The sequence below is a fragment of the Mangifera indica genome, chromosome 13, assembly GCF_011075055.1.
Source record: "Mangifera indica cultivar Alphonso chromosome 13, CATAS_Mindica_2.1, whole genome shotgun sequence".
Taxonomy (NCBI): domain Eukaryota; kingdom Viridiplantae; phylum Streptophyta; class Magnoliopsida; order Sapindales; family Anacardiaceae; genus Mangifera; species Mangifera indica.
In genome coordinates, this window is record NC_058149.1 from 14,420,858 (window position 1) to 14,434,379 (window position 13,522).

General features: G+C 36.9%; 2 protein-coding genes and 2 long non-coding RNA genes across 5 annotated transcripts; all 4 read right to left on the reverse strand.

The window, feature by feature from the left end:
• Positions 1-1,406: 1,406 nt before the first annotated feature.
• LOC123194217 (glutamate receptor 2.2-like) lies at positions 1,407-3,003 on the reverse strand. The gene is made up of 3 exons (XM_044607370.1): positions 2,999-3,003; positions 2,570-2,915; positions 1,407-2,291 (listed from the first exon to the last, which is right to left on the reverse strand). The coding sequence occupies exons 1-3, from the start codon at positions 3,001-3,003 to the stop codon at positions 2,091-2,093; spliced, it is 552 nt and encodes a 183-aa protein (XP_044463305.1). The 3' UTR covers positions 1,407-2,090.
• A 55-nt stretch (positions 3,004-3,058) lies between these two features.
• Positions 3,059-4,638, reverse strand: LOC123193887. Of its 2 annotated transcripts, XR_006497166.1 has the most exons (3): positions 4,580-4,638; positions 4,415-4,474; positions 3,059-3,338 (listed from the first exon to the last, which is right to left on the reverse strand). It is a non-coding gene; the product is annotated as an uncharacterized LOC123193887 (long non-coding RNA). The 2 variants fall into 2 exon arrangements; XR_006497165.1 differs by lacking the exon at positions 4,580-4,638 and having other exon boundaries at positions 4,415-4,564.
• A 5,254-nt stretch (positions 4,639-9,892) lies between these two features.
• Positions 9,893-11,439, reverse strand: LOC123193888. The gene is made up of 2 exons (XR_006497167.1): positions 11,290-11,439; positions 9,893-10,213 (listed from the first exon to the last, which is right to left on the reverse strand). It is a non-coding gene; the product is annotated as an uncharacterized LOC123193888 (long non-coding RNA).
• A 448-nt stretch (positions 11,440-11,887) lies between these two features.
• Positions 11,888-13,346, reverse strand: LOC123194218 (glutamate receptor 2.2-like). Its single transcript, XM_044607372.1, has 2 exons — positions 12,712-13,346; positions 11,888-12,208 (listed from the first exon to the last, which is right to left on the reverse strand). Exons 1-2 carry the CDS (start codon positions 13,330-13,332, stop codon positions 11,888-11,890), a joined length of 942 nt encoding a protein of 313 aa, XP_044463307.1. The 5' UTR covers positions 13,333-13,346.
• Between the last annotated feature and the right edge of the window lie 176 nt (positions 13,347-13,522).

Consider the following 13,522-nt stretch of genomic DNA (forward strand, 5'->3'; position numbering starts at 1 on the left):
AAAACAAATATGACATGATTAACATCTGTCTGTTATTACTCAAAATCTTTTTCAGCAAAGTAACTGTTTTCCAAATGATATGTGTATCTTCAAACAATAAAACTATGTACATTTAGTTTTGAATATTTAATTTGATTCATAAATAATGTGTTATCATATAATTATATAATTTTGAATTTAAGATAATGTAACACTCGATCACACGATGACACATTGCTAAAACCTGGGTGCATATAACATTACTCACCTTCAATTCAAATGCTTTGGAGTGTAACACCAGGGAAATAATGCTAAATTTCTCTAACATTTCTTTTGGAAATATAAATTTATAGGAAGCCAATGTGGAAAATAATCCTGGTTGCTGCTGTTTACTAGAATAGAGACAGAAAACTCAATCAGAGCATGGGATGAACTGAAGAAAAAATTACAAAGGACTGAACAGTCTTGCCATTTTCTTCAACAAAATAACTGACATTGGTTATAGTTCTAGTAGAGAATAGAGAATAGAGCTTAAACATAATAAAAAACTGAAGAAAGCGATGGGAAAAACAGCAGTTTCATTAAGCTTTAGTATGCTAGTTATTCGCTATCAATGTACAACTCTGAAATTGAACAAAGACATCACAGATGGTGGGAAATCGCTTTATGCCCAACAATCGTCGTTGTACCTCCAATGCTTTGTTCAATCCTCGTAAAAATTAAGAAAAATCAACTCTTTTTCTAGCATATGAGTGAACCTGAATCTGTCTTCAGGGCAATTTCACTCCATCTCATAAAATAGATCCACACCCTTATGGCAAACTCCACATTAGTAAAGCACTTAGAGATGTTGGCATCTTGACACATGGTATGTTGCAAAGACTAAAAATAAAATTATGACAGATTTTGTGTCCAAAACAGACAATATTGGGTTAAACTAATAGATGAGGATGTTAGAATAGGTAATAGAGTCATTTTGTGTATCTTGCTATGTATTTATGGATATCTCACATTACTTAAGAATGCTAAATTGTGATCTCTAAAGCCTCTCTGCATGTCTTGCACTTGAGTATGCTAAATCGTGACATCTTGAACCAGGATGTTATATATTTTAAATTCCCTTTTTGCATGTTTTGCTGGGTATGTATAAACATCCCACACCGTTTGAGCATGCTAAACTATATCTTCTAGAGACCCAAAGTCACTTTGCGTGTCCTGCCCTTAAGTATGCTAAACCATGACATCTTTAACCATGATGTTATATATCCTACCTTCCCTTTGCCCTTGAGCACGAGAAAAACGAATTTAAACCATAATTTGAAGTTTCCCTAATCTGAAGTTTGTTCCATTGAGTTTGTGGACAATGTGGATTCTGCGGAGGAATTGTTCCTGCTCATTAGCTGGGGTTCTATACCATGAACAAAGAGTTTGCAGAAATTAATACTTTTTGTTGATTTTCACAAGCGAAAGATTACAATATATGGACTAGAGTCTTCCCTAGTGTTAGGAAAAAAACCAGAAAAAGGAAACTAACCTTTAAAACAGAAACTACAAATCAGGAACAAAACAGGAAATTACAACTAATTACAACGAATAATTGACCAAATTAATTCCAGTATAACTGGGATTTATTCTAACTTTCCATCAGTAACTATGCTAGTGTCATTTGAGCCATGAAGAATATCTACATGATTTATTTTCACAAACAGCTTAGGGAGTTGAGGCTCTTTCTTGATCTGGGTTAATGTGCTCTTCTACAGGCACAATATCTTGAACTGCTTGATCATATGGATTAGGGTTTGGATTTCCAAGCTCAGTTGAAGGTGTTCTTTGTTCTCCGTCGAAAGCAAAATTCTGATCTGTGTGCTGTGAAAAGCTTGGGGGACTTGCTGGGTAGCGAGTGCATGGAGAAGGTGTAGTACTAGTGGCTGCCCCCAAACTATGGTGGGCTTGGATGCCAGTTTTTTCTTTGAAAGTATGGGAATTGAGGTCCCTTGAAACAAAGATTCTAAACAAAGTTCGAATCCTTGTCCATAATGACGATCTGGGCCCCGATTCTTTGAAGACTTTCCTGTGCTCGTAAAGGAAAATGGCCGTGGAAATGATGAGAGTCAAGCTTGAAGCGATGCCGGCAATGAGAAACAGCCCCCAGAAACTGTCAAGGCCAAGACGCGAAGAAACAAAGCTGCTGGGGTCCGGCTGCTGTTCTTCTTGAACCATGCATCTTCAATCTCGTTCACTTTTGCTCCCTTGGTCACATTCAAGATCGCCCTGGAAATTTCAGGGACTAGAGGTGAACCAAGCGGGAAGGCCTGTAAAGCAACAAAAGGAAAGAAAGCTGTTAGAAAATTTCTTGATGGAAACCCAAGACTCAGGAATAGAAAATCAACCATTCTAATACAGGCAATTTTTATAGTTTTATATATTTAGATAACAGGACGTTTCAAACATTTTTATTATATAAAAGTATTTTTAATTCAATATATTATAATTTGTGCGTATATCATATCGTCGACATCTAACCAAAGCTACATGAGAAGCTAAAGCAAATAAGAAGAGGCAAGAAATTAAGAGAGTTTAAAGAACTTACAAAGCCAAAACCAGCAGTTCTAAATGTTGGGTCAACCATGGAGTATTTGGAGCAATATTTTCCCAGAAACACTTTAATGTATGGGACTTCATCAAAAGCAGCAGCTATGCCGACATTTGCTGTTCCATTTTGAAAAAGGGCGTCACATTCTTCTACAGAATCATAAACCAGTAGATTTTTGTCCTTGAAACCTAATTGTTTCAAGATTCCAACAACGAAAGAGCCCTGTTGGTTCCCAACGTTTTCCCCTCTCTTTATCAACTCCGCTACATCGCTAACAGTTGGCTGGAGACTTTGCACTGTGAGGAGTGATGTCAAGCTAGTTGACAGGACCCATCCCGACTCGCTATCCTATAACCTCTGAGAATACTGTTATAGGCTTAGAAGGGCGAAATGCATCCTGTATTTCTGTTTGAAAAACCTTTCTACACCATATTCTAACACATAAAATAATATCATCTATAGGCCTCCGACCTTTGTATAAGTATATGTCATAATACATCCTGATTAAAGCCAAGAAATCATAAAATAAACCTGTAATCAGGCCTCCGGCCTTATCATATACATGACAAAATAATTTACATCTTTACTTATTTCAAAAGTCATGAGAATATTGTAATTAGGCCTCCGGCCTTTCAACATTTCACAAGTTTATAAAAAAAAACAACAAAAAATTTATATAGATGCGTGCAAATGAAAACATCCACAAAAGATGCTACACCGTGGCACAACCCAACAAAACACTATCCCGCACGATCTGGAGGATGTCCTGGAGGGAGGAAAACATTTATAAGGGTGAGCTAAAAGCTCAGTGAGTAGGAAATTTAAATCCTTGAGAATTATTAATGCATGTCAAAATATAATAGTATGCTTATGCTTAAACCACATGCTTCTCATTTAACTTGAAACGTTCATCACAAAATCATCTCATAAATTGATTTTCTCAAGAATGAAATTAACCATACTACTTTTTTCTCATAGGAACAAATCAATCATTTATGAATTTCCACTTCCAACTCAATAGCAATACTATCTTTATCTTATAGGTTTCCTTCCATATCAAGATTTTTAAATATAAAGATATCCCACCATTTCCAACATAAAGATATACATCAAAATATCATATAAAAGGAAATCTGTCATACCCGGGGGTGTCCCCACCTAGGCAGAGCAAAAGAAAAACAACTGTCATACCCGGTATACTAAAATCTCACACGGGCAGAGCATTCAATTCTGTCATACTTGGCATGAAATAAAGCACAAGCAGAGCACTAAATTCTGTCGTACCTGTATAAATATTGCACAGGCAGAGCATCTAAATTTGTCGTACCTGGCATAAATATAGCACAGGCAGAGCACTAATCGCATAATAGGTAATAACCAGAACATTCAAATAATATAATTTATTTCCACCATATCAATTTTTGTTTAGAACAATACTCATTGGCAAGCGCCACAATCACCATGAGCAAATCTCAATCACACATAAATTATCAACTAAACACTTCCAACTCACATGAAGCTCAACTAAACAATTTCAACTCAACCACAACACAAAACAGCAATTTAATAATTTCTAGAATTCACTTGGTCACCACATAACTTAATTTAAACATTCTAAATCCACTGAATAATGTAACTTTTACTTTATAGCCACCCAAATCCTAATTCCATAACATACATAAAGAAAACTATTTTATTTTATTTTATTTTTGAGAGATTTCCACCAAATCCATACTACCATTTTCAAGGATTCACAATAAATACTATAAAGTTTCACAAAACTATAAATAAAATTTATACCCAAAAAAAATCATAAAGGAAGAAAAGTTTATTCCCACTCACTGATTTGGGTAGCCTCTAAATCAGAGTTGAAATCTCTTGCAAATCTCCCTTCTTCTTCACCTATTCAAACCAATTGGAAACAATATGATCAAAAATTTGGAAATCCCTAATTTGAGTAAATATAACAAACACTAAAATTTTTTTTTTTGAATAAAAATGAAATACCCTATTCCCTTTTCTCTTCCTTTCCCTTTCCTTCTTTTTCTTTCTTTTCTTCTTCTTTCTTTTCTTTTCTTTCTTCCCTTCTCTTCTTTCCCTTTCTTTCTCTGTTTTCTCCCGTTTGTGCTCTGTTTCTTTTCTTCTTGCTGAAGAAGAAAAGGCTACTGACTTTTATTAGCAAATAAAAGGAAAATTTCCACTTAACCCCCATATGTGGGCAAGATTTCGTATAGCCCCCTTTAGTTTCACCTATAACCAAGATTTGGGTATTTCAACTCTTCCCCCCTAAAGAACAAATTTCGTCCTCGAAATTATATACCTGATTGAAACAATTCCGGGTATTGAGCCCGCATATCCTCTTCTCGTTCCCAAGTTGCTTCTTCCATCGAGTGATTTTTCCAATGCACCTTAACCCAAGGAATGGTTCTAGTACGAAGCACTTGTTGTTTCACATCAATAATTCTCTTTGGCCCTTCTTGGTAACTCAAATCCTCTTTTAATTGAAACGGTTGTTGCTGAAGAACATGAGTGGGATCGGGCACATACTTGCGAAGCATGGAAACATGAAAAACATTATGAATCTTAGATAACTCAGGTGGTAAGGCCAGTCGATAAGAAACAACACCAACTCTTTCAAGAATTTCATATGGGTCAATATATCTTGGGCTCAATTTACCTCGTTTCCCGAATCTTAGTAAACCTTTCCAAGGTGAAACTCGTAGAAACACTTTTTCACCCACTTGGAACTTCAAATCTCTTCTACGCTTATCAGCATAGCTTTTCTGTCTATCTTGGGCTGCTTTTAGTCATTGGCGAATAAGACAAATTTTTTCATTCGTGTCTCGCACGATCTCAGGGCCTAGCAATACTCTCTCACCTATTTCATTCCAACACACTAGAGTTCTGCATTTTCTACCATACAAGGCTTCATACGGAGGCATTCCAATGCTAGCTTGATAGTTATTGTTGTAGGCAAATTCTGCTAAAGGTAAATAGTTATCCCAACTACCTTTGAACTCCATCACACAAGCCCTCAACATATCTTCTAAGGTCTGGATAGTTCTTTCTGACTGTCCATCAGTTTGAGGATGAAAGGCTGTGCTAAATTTCAACTTTGTACCCAAGGCATTTTGTAAACTTGGCCAAAATCGAGAAGTAAACCTAGGATCTCTGTCTGATACTATGGATACTGGAGCACCATGAAGACGTACAATCTCAGCTACATAAATACTTGCCAACTTATCAAGCGAATGTGTGGTTTTGATTGGCAGGAAATGGGCTGATTTTGTTAGACGATCCACAATGACCCAAATGCCATCATACCCGTTCTTGGTACGGGGAAGACCTGACACAAAATCCATGGTGATATGCTCCCATTTCCATTGAGGAATAGGAAGCGGTTGCAAAAGTCCAGCAGGTTTTTGATGTTCAGCTTTCACTTGCTGGCATACTAAACATCTGGAAACAAATTCTGCGATCTCTCTTTTCATTCCTTGCCACCAATAATGATCTCTCAAGGTATGATACATCTTAGTACTACCTGGATGTAAGGCATAGGCTGAGACATGAATCTCTTCTAAAATGTCCTTCTTTAATTCCTGGTGATCTGGTACACAAATTCTATCTCCCATGATAAGCATGCCATCATTTTTTATTATAAAATCCGCCCGCAATCCTTTACTTACTTTATCTTTTATCTTCACTAGATGAGGGTCTAAATGTTGCATTTCTCGGATTCGATCAATTAAGATGGGTCGAATTTGAAGACTAGCTAATAAGACTCCTGAAGTACTTATACTCAGTTTCGCCCTGAGGGTCCTTAATTCCATCAACAAGGAACAAGGTTTCACCTTCATATGTGCTACAATACCTTGAGATTTTCTACTAAGTGCATCTGCGACAACATTTGCCTTTCCCGGATGATAATCGATTGAACAATCATAATCTTTAATAAGCTCAATCCATCTTCTCTGTCGAAGGTTCAACTCTTTCTGTGTAAATAAATATTTCAAGCTTTTGTGATCTGTATAAATTTGACAAGTTGCCCCATAGAGATAATGTCTCCAGATTTTTAATGCCCATACTATAGCTGCAAGTTCTAAATCATGAGTTGGGTAGTTCATCTCGTGCTTCTTGAGTTGTCTAGAGGCATAAGCTATCACCTTCTCATGTTGCATCAATACACAACCCAAACCCTGTTTAGAAGCATCACTATAAACCACAAATCCAACTGTACCCGAGGGTAAGGTAAGTACAGGGGCTGAAGTCAATTTTGTGTTCAACTCTTGAAAACTTTGCTCACATTCGACATTCCAGTCAAACTTTACCTCATTTCGAGTTAGTCTAGTTAAGGGTGCTGCGATTTTTGAAAATCCTTCAATAAATCTTCGATAGTACCCAGCAAGACCAAGAAAACTTCTAATTTCAGTAACATTAGCAGGTCTCTCCCATTTCAAAATTGCTTCCACCTTCTGTGGGTCGACACAAACACCCTCTGCTGAAATGACATGCCCCAAAAATGCAACTTTATCTAGCCAAAATTGACACTTACTAAATTTAGCATAGAGGTGTTTGTCTCGCAAAATTTGTAAAACCATTTTAAGGTGTTCTTCATGTTTTATCTTACTTCGGGAATAAACCAAAATATCATCAATAAATACCACGACGAAACGATCCAAGAAAGAGCGAAACACTCTATTCATCAAATCCATAAATGTTGTCGGTGCATTAATTAATCCAAAAGGCATCACCAAGAACTCATAATGTCCATAACGAGTCCTGAAAGCAGTCTTTGGAACATCTGACTCCTTAATCTTTAATTGATGGTATCCTGAGCGCAAGTCTATCTTAGAGAAAACCTTAGCACCTTGTAATTGATCAAACAAATCAGCAATCTGAGGCAGTGGATACTTATTACGTACTGTCACTTTGTTCAATTGTCTATAGTCAACACATAATCTGAAAGTTCCATCCTTCTTCTTAACAAATAACACTGGTGCTCCCCATGGAGATACACTGGGCCTAATGAATCCCTTCTCCACTAGTTCTTGCAATTGCACCTTTAATTCTTTTAGCTCAAGCGGAGCCATTTTATAAGGGGCTAATGATATAGGAGCTGTACCAGGAATCAAATCTATTGAAAACTTAACCTCTCTGTCGGGTGGTAGTCCAGGTAGATCATCAGGGAATACGTCTAGAAAATCTCTAACCACTGGAATATCTTCTATCTTTGATTCATCAACTCTAGTGTCTACAACATGTGCTATATAAGCTTGATATCCCTTTTGAATGAATCGTCTAGCAACAGCAGCAGAGATGATACAAGAAGGAATAATGCGACGCTCCCCATAGAAAATAAACTCTGGGTTCCCCGACTTCTTGAAGGTTACTTCCTTGCGAAAACAATCAATGGTAGCACGATGACAAGCTAACTAATCCATCCCCAGAATTACATCAAAATCTTGGATGGACAAAGGAATCAAATTTGCCTCTAACTCATGGATGCCCACCTTTACCTTGATACCCTTGTAGACATTCTCTACTAAAATTGACTCTCCTACAGGAGTAGCTACCTCCAATTTACATTCCAAAGGCTCTAACTCTTTATTGGCATGTTTAGCAAATGCATAAGAAACAAAAGAATGAGTGGAATCAGGATCAATTAAAGTGAAAGCCTCTCGGTCAAAGATAAACAACATACCCGTAACCATATTTGGAGAGGCATAGGCTTCTTGTTGAGTCAAAGCAAAAACACGTGCTTGAGCTTGAGGTCGTCCCGGTCTCTTTTACTGACTACTGCCACTATGAGTACCACTAACTTGCCCTTGAGTACCCACACTAGACCCCTCTCTAATCTGAGGCCCTTGGTGTCTTTGATACTGACCACTACTCCTTTGAAAATTTTGTTTGACTGATCCTTTAGTGACACTCACAACTTGAGATGACAAAGGGCAATCTCTTTTAAAATGACCAATTTGTCCACAATGATAGCAACTTAGGGCCCCTCTCTGACATTGTCCCGAATGGAATCTTCCACAATTATTACATTGAGAGTGTTGACCTTTACTATCTTGAGGTGTACTTCCCAAAGACCCTTGATTCCAAGTGTTACTCCCCATTGACTGTTGCCCTTGAAACTGTCTTTGACCCTCTTGAAATTTGGATCTCACACTCTGGAAGGATGCACTTGATTGTCCAGAAAATTTGCCTTCTTTTTTCTATATTCTCTCTCTCTGCCCACCTGGTATCCAATCACTAATCCTTCGTTTTTGCCCTTGAAACTCTCTTTTCTCTGTCTCGGTGAGACTTCCTTCAACTCTCATGGCTGCTTCTACCAATTTCCTAAACTCTGAGTAAGAGCTTGCAGTCACTACTGTTCTAATTCACCCTCGGAGACCTTCTTCAAACTTTCTACACCTCTCTCTCTCATCTCCTGCAATCAACAGGGCAAACCGAGAGAGCTCAATAAATTTATTCATATATTCCTCTACCGACATACTTCCTTGGGTCAGTCTCAGAAATTCACTTCTTTTTGCATCTTGATACACCCTTGAATAGTAGTGATCTGAAAACTCCTGACAAAAGTTTCCCCAAGTTATTGTTGTCGAATCCCTATATTTTTGTTGTACCATTTTCCACCAATGGTATGCCTTACCCTCCAAAAGGAAGGTAGCAAACCGAAATTTTTGAGGGTCTGAACACTCCATCACCTCAAATATGCGCTCGATCCTACTCATCCAGGACTCTGCAACTGTAGGATCTCTGGTCCCATCAAAGGTTTTAGCACCTAATTTTCTGGCTCTTCAATGGTGTTGACACTTTCTTAATGTACTGGAATCTGATTTTGAGCCACTCTAGTGACTAATTGAGCCAGTCTACCAATAGCTTGCTCCACATTAATCCCATCAGTTGGAGGCTCCATATTTGGCTCAGCTACTGGTTCGGCTCCCACATCAATAGGTGGCACTTGAGAATTTGGTCCATGGGCAACCGACTCTCCTACCACCTCCTCTATTAGTTCATTTTCCCTCCTTCCAACTTGAGGAGTTAACAAATCCCCAAGAGGTCTCATGCGAGCTTGGCCACGTCGCCTCATATTGGTGTCTACAAATACAATTTCAAATGATTTAGAAACTTATATGCATACTTCTTGAAATGCCCTTAGAATCTGCAACCTTTGCTCTGATACCAAGTTGACAGGACCCATCCCGACTCGCTATTCTATAACCTCTGAGAATACTGTTATAGGCTTAGAAGGGCGAAATGCATCCTGTATTTCTGTTTGAAAAACCTTTCTACACCATATTCTAACACATAAAATAATATCATCTATAGGCCTCCGGCCTTTGTATAAGTATATGTCATAATACATCCTGATTAAAGCCAAGAAATCATAAAATAAACCTGTAATCAGGCCTCCGGCCTTATCATATACATGACAAAATAATTTACATCTTTACTCATTTCAAAAGTCATGAGAATATTGTAATTAGGCCTCCGGCCTTTCAACATTTCACAAGTTTATAAAAAAAAAAACAACAAAAAATTTATATAGATGCGTGCAAATGAAAACATCCACAAAAGATGCTACACCGTGGCACAACCCAACAAAACACTATCCCGCACGATCTGGAGGATGTCCTGGAGGGAGGAAAACATTTATAAGGGTGAGCTAAAAGCTCAGTGAGTAGGAAATTTAAATCCTTGAGAATTATTAATGCATGTCAAAATATAATAGTATGCTTATGCTTAAACCACATGCTTCTCATTTAACTTGAAACGTTCATCACAAAATCATCTCATAAATTGATTTTCTCAAGAATGAAATTAACCATACTACCTTTTTCTCATAGGAACAAATCAATCATTTATGAATTTCCACTTCCAACTCAATAGCAATACTATCTTTATCTTATAGGTTTCCTTCCATATCAAGATTTTTAAATATAAAGATATCCCACCATTTCCAACATAAAGATATACATCAAAATATCATATAAAAGGAAATCTGTCATACCCGGGGGTGTCCCCACCTAGGCAGAGCAAAAGAAAAACAACTGTCATACCCGGTATACTAAAATCTCACACGGGCAGAGCATTCGATTCTGTCATACTTGGCATGAAATAAAGCACAAGCAAAGCACTAAATTCTGTCGTACCTGTATAAATATTGCACAGGCAGAGCATCTAAATTTGTCGTACCTGGCATAAATATAGCACAGGCAGAGCACTAATCGCATAATAGGTAATAACCAGAACATTCAAATAATATAATTTATTTCCACCATATCAATTTTTGTTTAGAACAATACTCATTGGCAAGCGCCACAATCACCATGAGCAAATCTCAATCACACATAAATTATCAACTAAACACTTCCAACTCACATGAAGCTCAACTAAACAATTTCAACTCAACCACAACACAAAACAGCAATTTAATAATTTCTAGAATTCACTTGGTCACCACATAACTTAATTTAAACATTCTAAATCCACTGAATAATGTAACTTTTACTTTATAGCCACCCAAATCCTAATTCCATAACATACATAAAGAAAACTATTTTATTTTATTTTATTTTTGAGAGATTTCCACCAAATCCATACTACCATTTTCAAGGATTCACAATAAATACTATAAAGTTTCACAAAACTATAAATAAAATTTATACCCAAAAAAAATCATAAAGGAATAAAAGTTTATTCCCACTCACTGATTTGGGTAGCCTCTAAATCAGAGTTGAAATCTCTTGCAAATCTTCCTTCTTCTTCACCTATTCAAACCAATTGGAAACAATATGATCAAAAATTTGGAAATCCCTAATTTGAGTAAATATAACAAACCCTAAAATTTTTTTTTTTGAATAAAAATGAAATACCCTATTCCCTTTTCTCTTCCTTTCCCTTTCCTTCTTTTTCTTTCTTTTCTTCTTCTTTCTTTTATTTTCTTTCTTCCCTTCTCTTCTTTCCCTTTCTTTCTCTGTTTTCTCCCGTCTGTGCTCTGTTTCTTTTCTTCTTGCTGAAGAAGAAAAGGCTACTGACTTTTATTAGCAATTAAAAGGAAAATTTCCACTTAACCCCCATATGTGGGCAAGATTTCGTATAGCCCCCTTTAGTTTCACCTATAACCAAGATTTGGGTATTTCACTAGCTGTGTAGCTTTGTGTGAGTATGAGGACTACAAAGCACCATACAATCAACACAAACCGAGCCATGTTGCTATACACCTGCTTGCCAGCAGACGCCATTCAAGATAATAAAAGAACAACATCAATGTAGAGAATTGCCTTGCAGCTAAAATGGTGAAAGAAATTACGTACGTTGTGCAAAAACCATGGTGGAGAAGGAGAACCAGAAGCTTGTTCCAACTTGATGCTCAGGTGGGCCGCGAAAATCTTCATTGATTCTGTGCTCAAGGACCCAGATGACGAATCCAATGAAAAGGAAAAAACAAGCAGTTGTAACCCAAAGGTCCCATGACAAGGGCTTTAGGAACACCCATGGACTTTTGTTGTTGTCATCTATGATTGGCGCAATCATTGATACTCCAGATTCGGTATATGGTAATGTGAAGTCCACATATTGTGATCTGTTGGCCACAATTGTAGTATCTCTCGCCACAGCGTCAAATTTCTGTTCATATTTCCACAAAAAGGAGATCAAATAAGTCATCCAATCTACTATCAAGTCTATATTCACTCCTAATGTCTAACATGTTGGTCCAATAGAGATGTGCGTTGTTGGTTATAGATGTTTGCCCATCCATGTGTTAATACTTTAAAAACTCAAACTATCTAATCAATCTTATCTTAATATCCCAATTGATGTGAGATATCTATATATATTTAACATTTTTTTTATGTTACGTAGATATGAGATTTATATAAAGGTATTCTATAATGCCTCTTACAATAAATTATGAACATATGATTCTTCAATGAAACTATATACACTCAGTTTTAAATACCTAATTAGATACTTAAATAATATGTTATCATATAATTAAATAATTACGTGATGATACATTATTTGAATACCAAATTAAATATTCAAAACTAGGTAATTCTTTGTGTTGTTATGTAAACTCTCTAATTACAAATAAAAACTATAATACTAAGAAGGATAAGAACTTTTACCCCAAGCTTGACTTGATAGATCATATCATCATATGAACGGGCGCTAGAGCCATTAGGCAGAGCAAAGGGAATGAACTCACAACTGATAGCATGTGGCAATGCTTGCATTATAGCATTGAAGACATCAATGCAGCAACCAGTGACTGTTGTTGTTTTAGTACTTGGATCTGTTGTGACTTTTACAAAGTCACTGTAACGATTCTTCACCGACACTCCTATGCGCAATTTCTTCCCATTTGTTGGAATTTCCCAGCCCTTTGGAACAGATATAGAGTCTCCTGGCCAAATAATAGCTCCCAGCTGGGATTTTGAAGTAGAATTTGTACTAGTTGAATTCAACTTCTTCATTAGTCCACCGTCTGGTGTCCAAAATCCAATCCCTCTTGCTCCCTCACCATTCACATTGACTATCTGAAAAGCTAAAGACTGCAACTGTCCATCAACAAACGTGTAATCTCCCGTGAGACCTCTGAATCTTGTTCCTGATAATGATTCAAGGAGTTTTGGCCCATTCTTGGAGACGCCAAGTGCTTCAAGGTCTGTTGCATTGGCCAAAACATTTGTGTTATTGAAGCCAAAGTTTGTAGTACCAGCTTTCTCAACTGCCATGGCTAGTGCCATTGTAGCATCGTCTGAAATACAGAAATTGTGTGTTAAGGGGTAAATTGTGCTTGGCAGAAAGTCAAAGTCAAAGCCAAAAAAATCATATGCGAAAATTTTTGGCTTTTAAAATTTTTCATAAGTATGGGGTTTTAGTGAGATTTTCCTTTCTTTCACTAAATAAAGCATTTTGCTTCTTCTTCGTCACGGG

What these genes read in the sequence shown, in the direction of transcription:
- LOC123194217 (XM_044607370.1), bottom strand. An exon ending in GAACTGCTGGTTTTGGCTTT is followed by an intron (nt 2,292 to 2,569) that starts GTAAGTTCTTTA and finishes GTTGCTTTACAG; the next exon opens with GCCTTCCCGCTTGGTTCACC.
- LOC123194218 (XM_044607372.1), bottom strand. Translation starts at nt 13,332, where the DNA reads ATGGCACTAGCCATGGCAGTTGAGAAAGCTGGTACTACAAACTTTGGC. An exon ending in TCTATCAAGTCAAGCTTGGG is followed by an intron (nt 12,209 to 12,711) that starts GTAAAAGTTCTT and finishes AAATATGAACAG; the next exon opens with AAATTTGACGCTGTGGCGAG.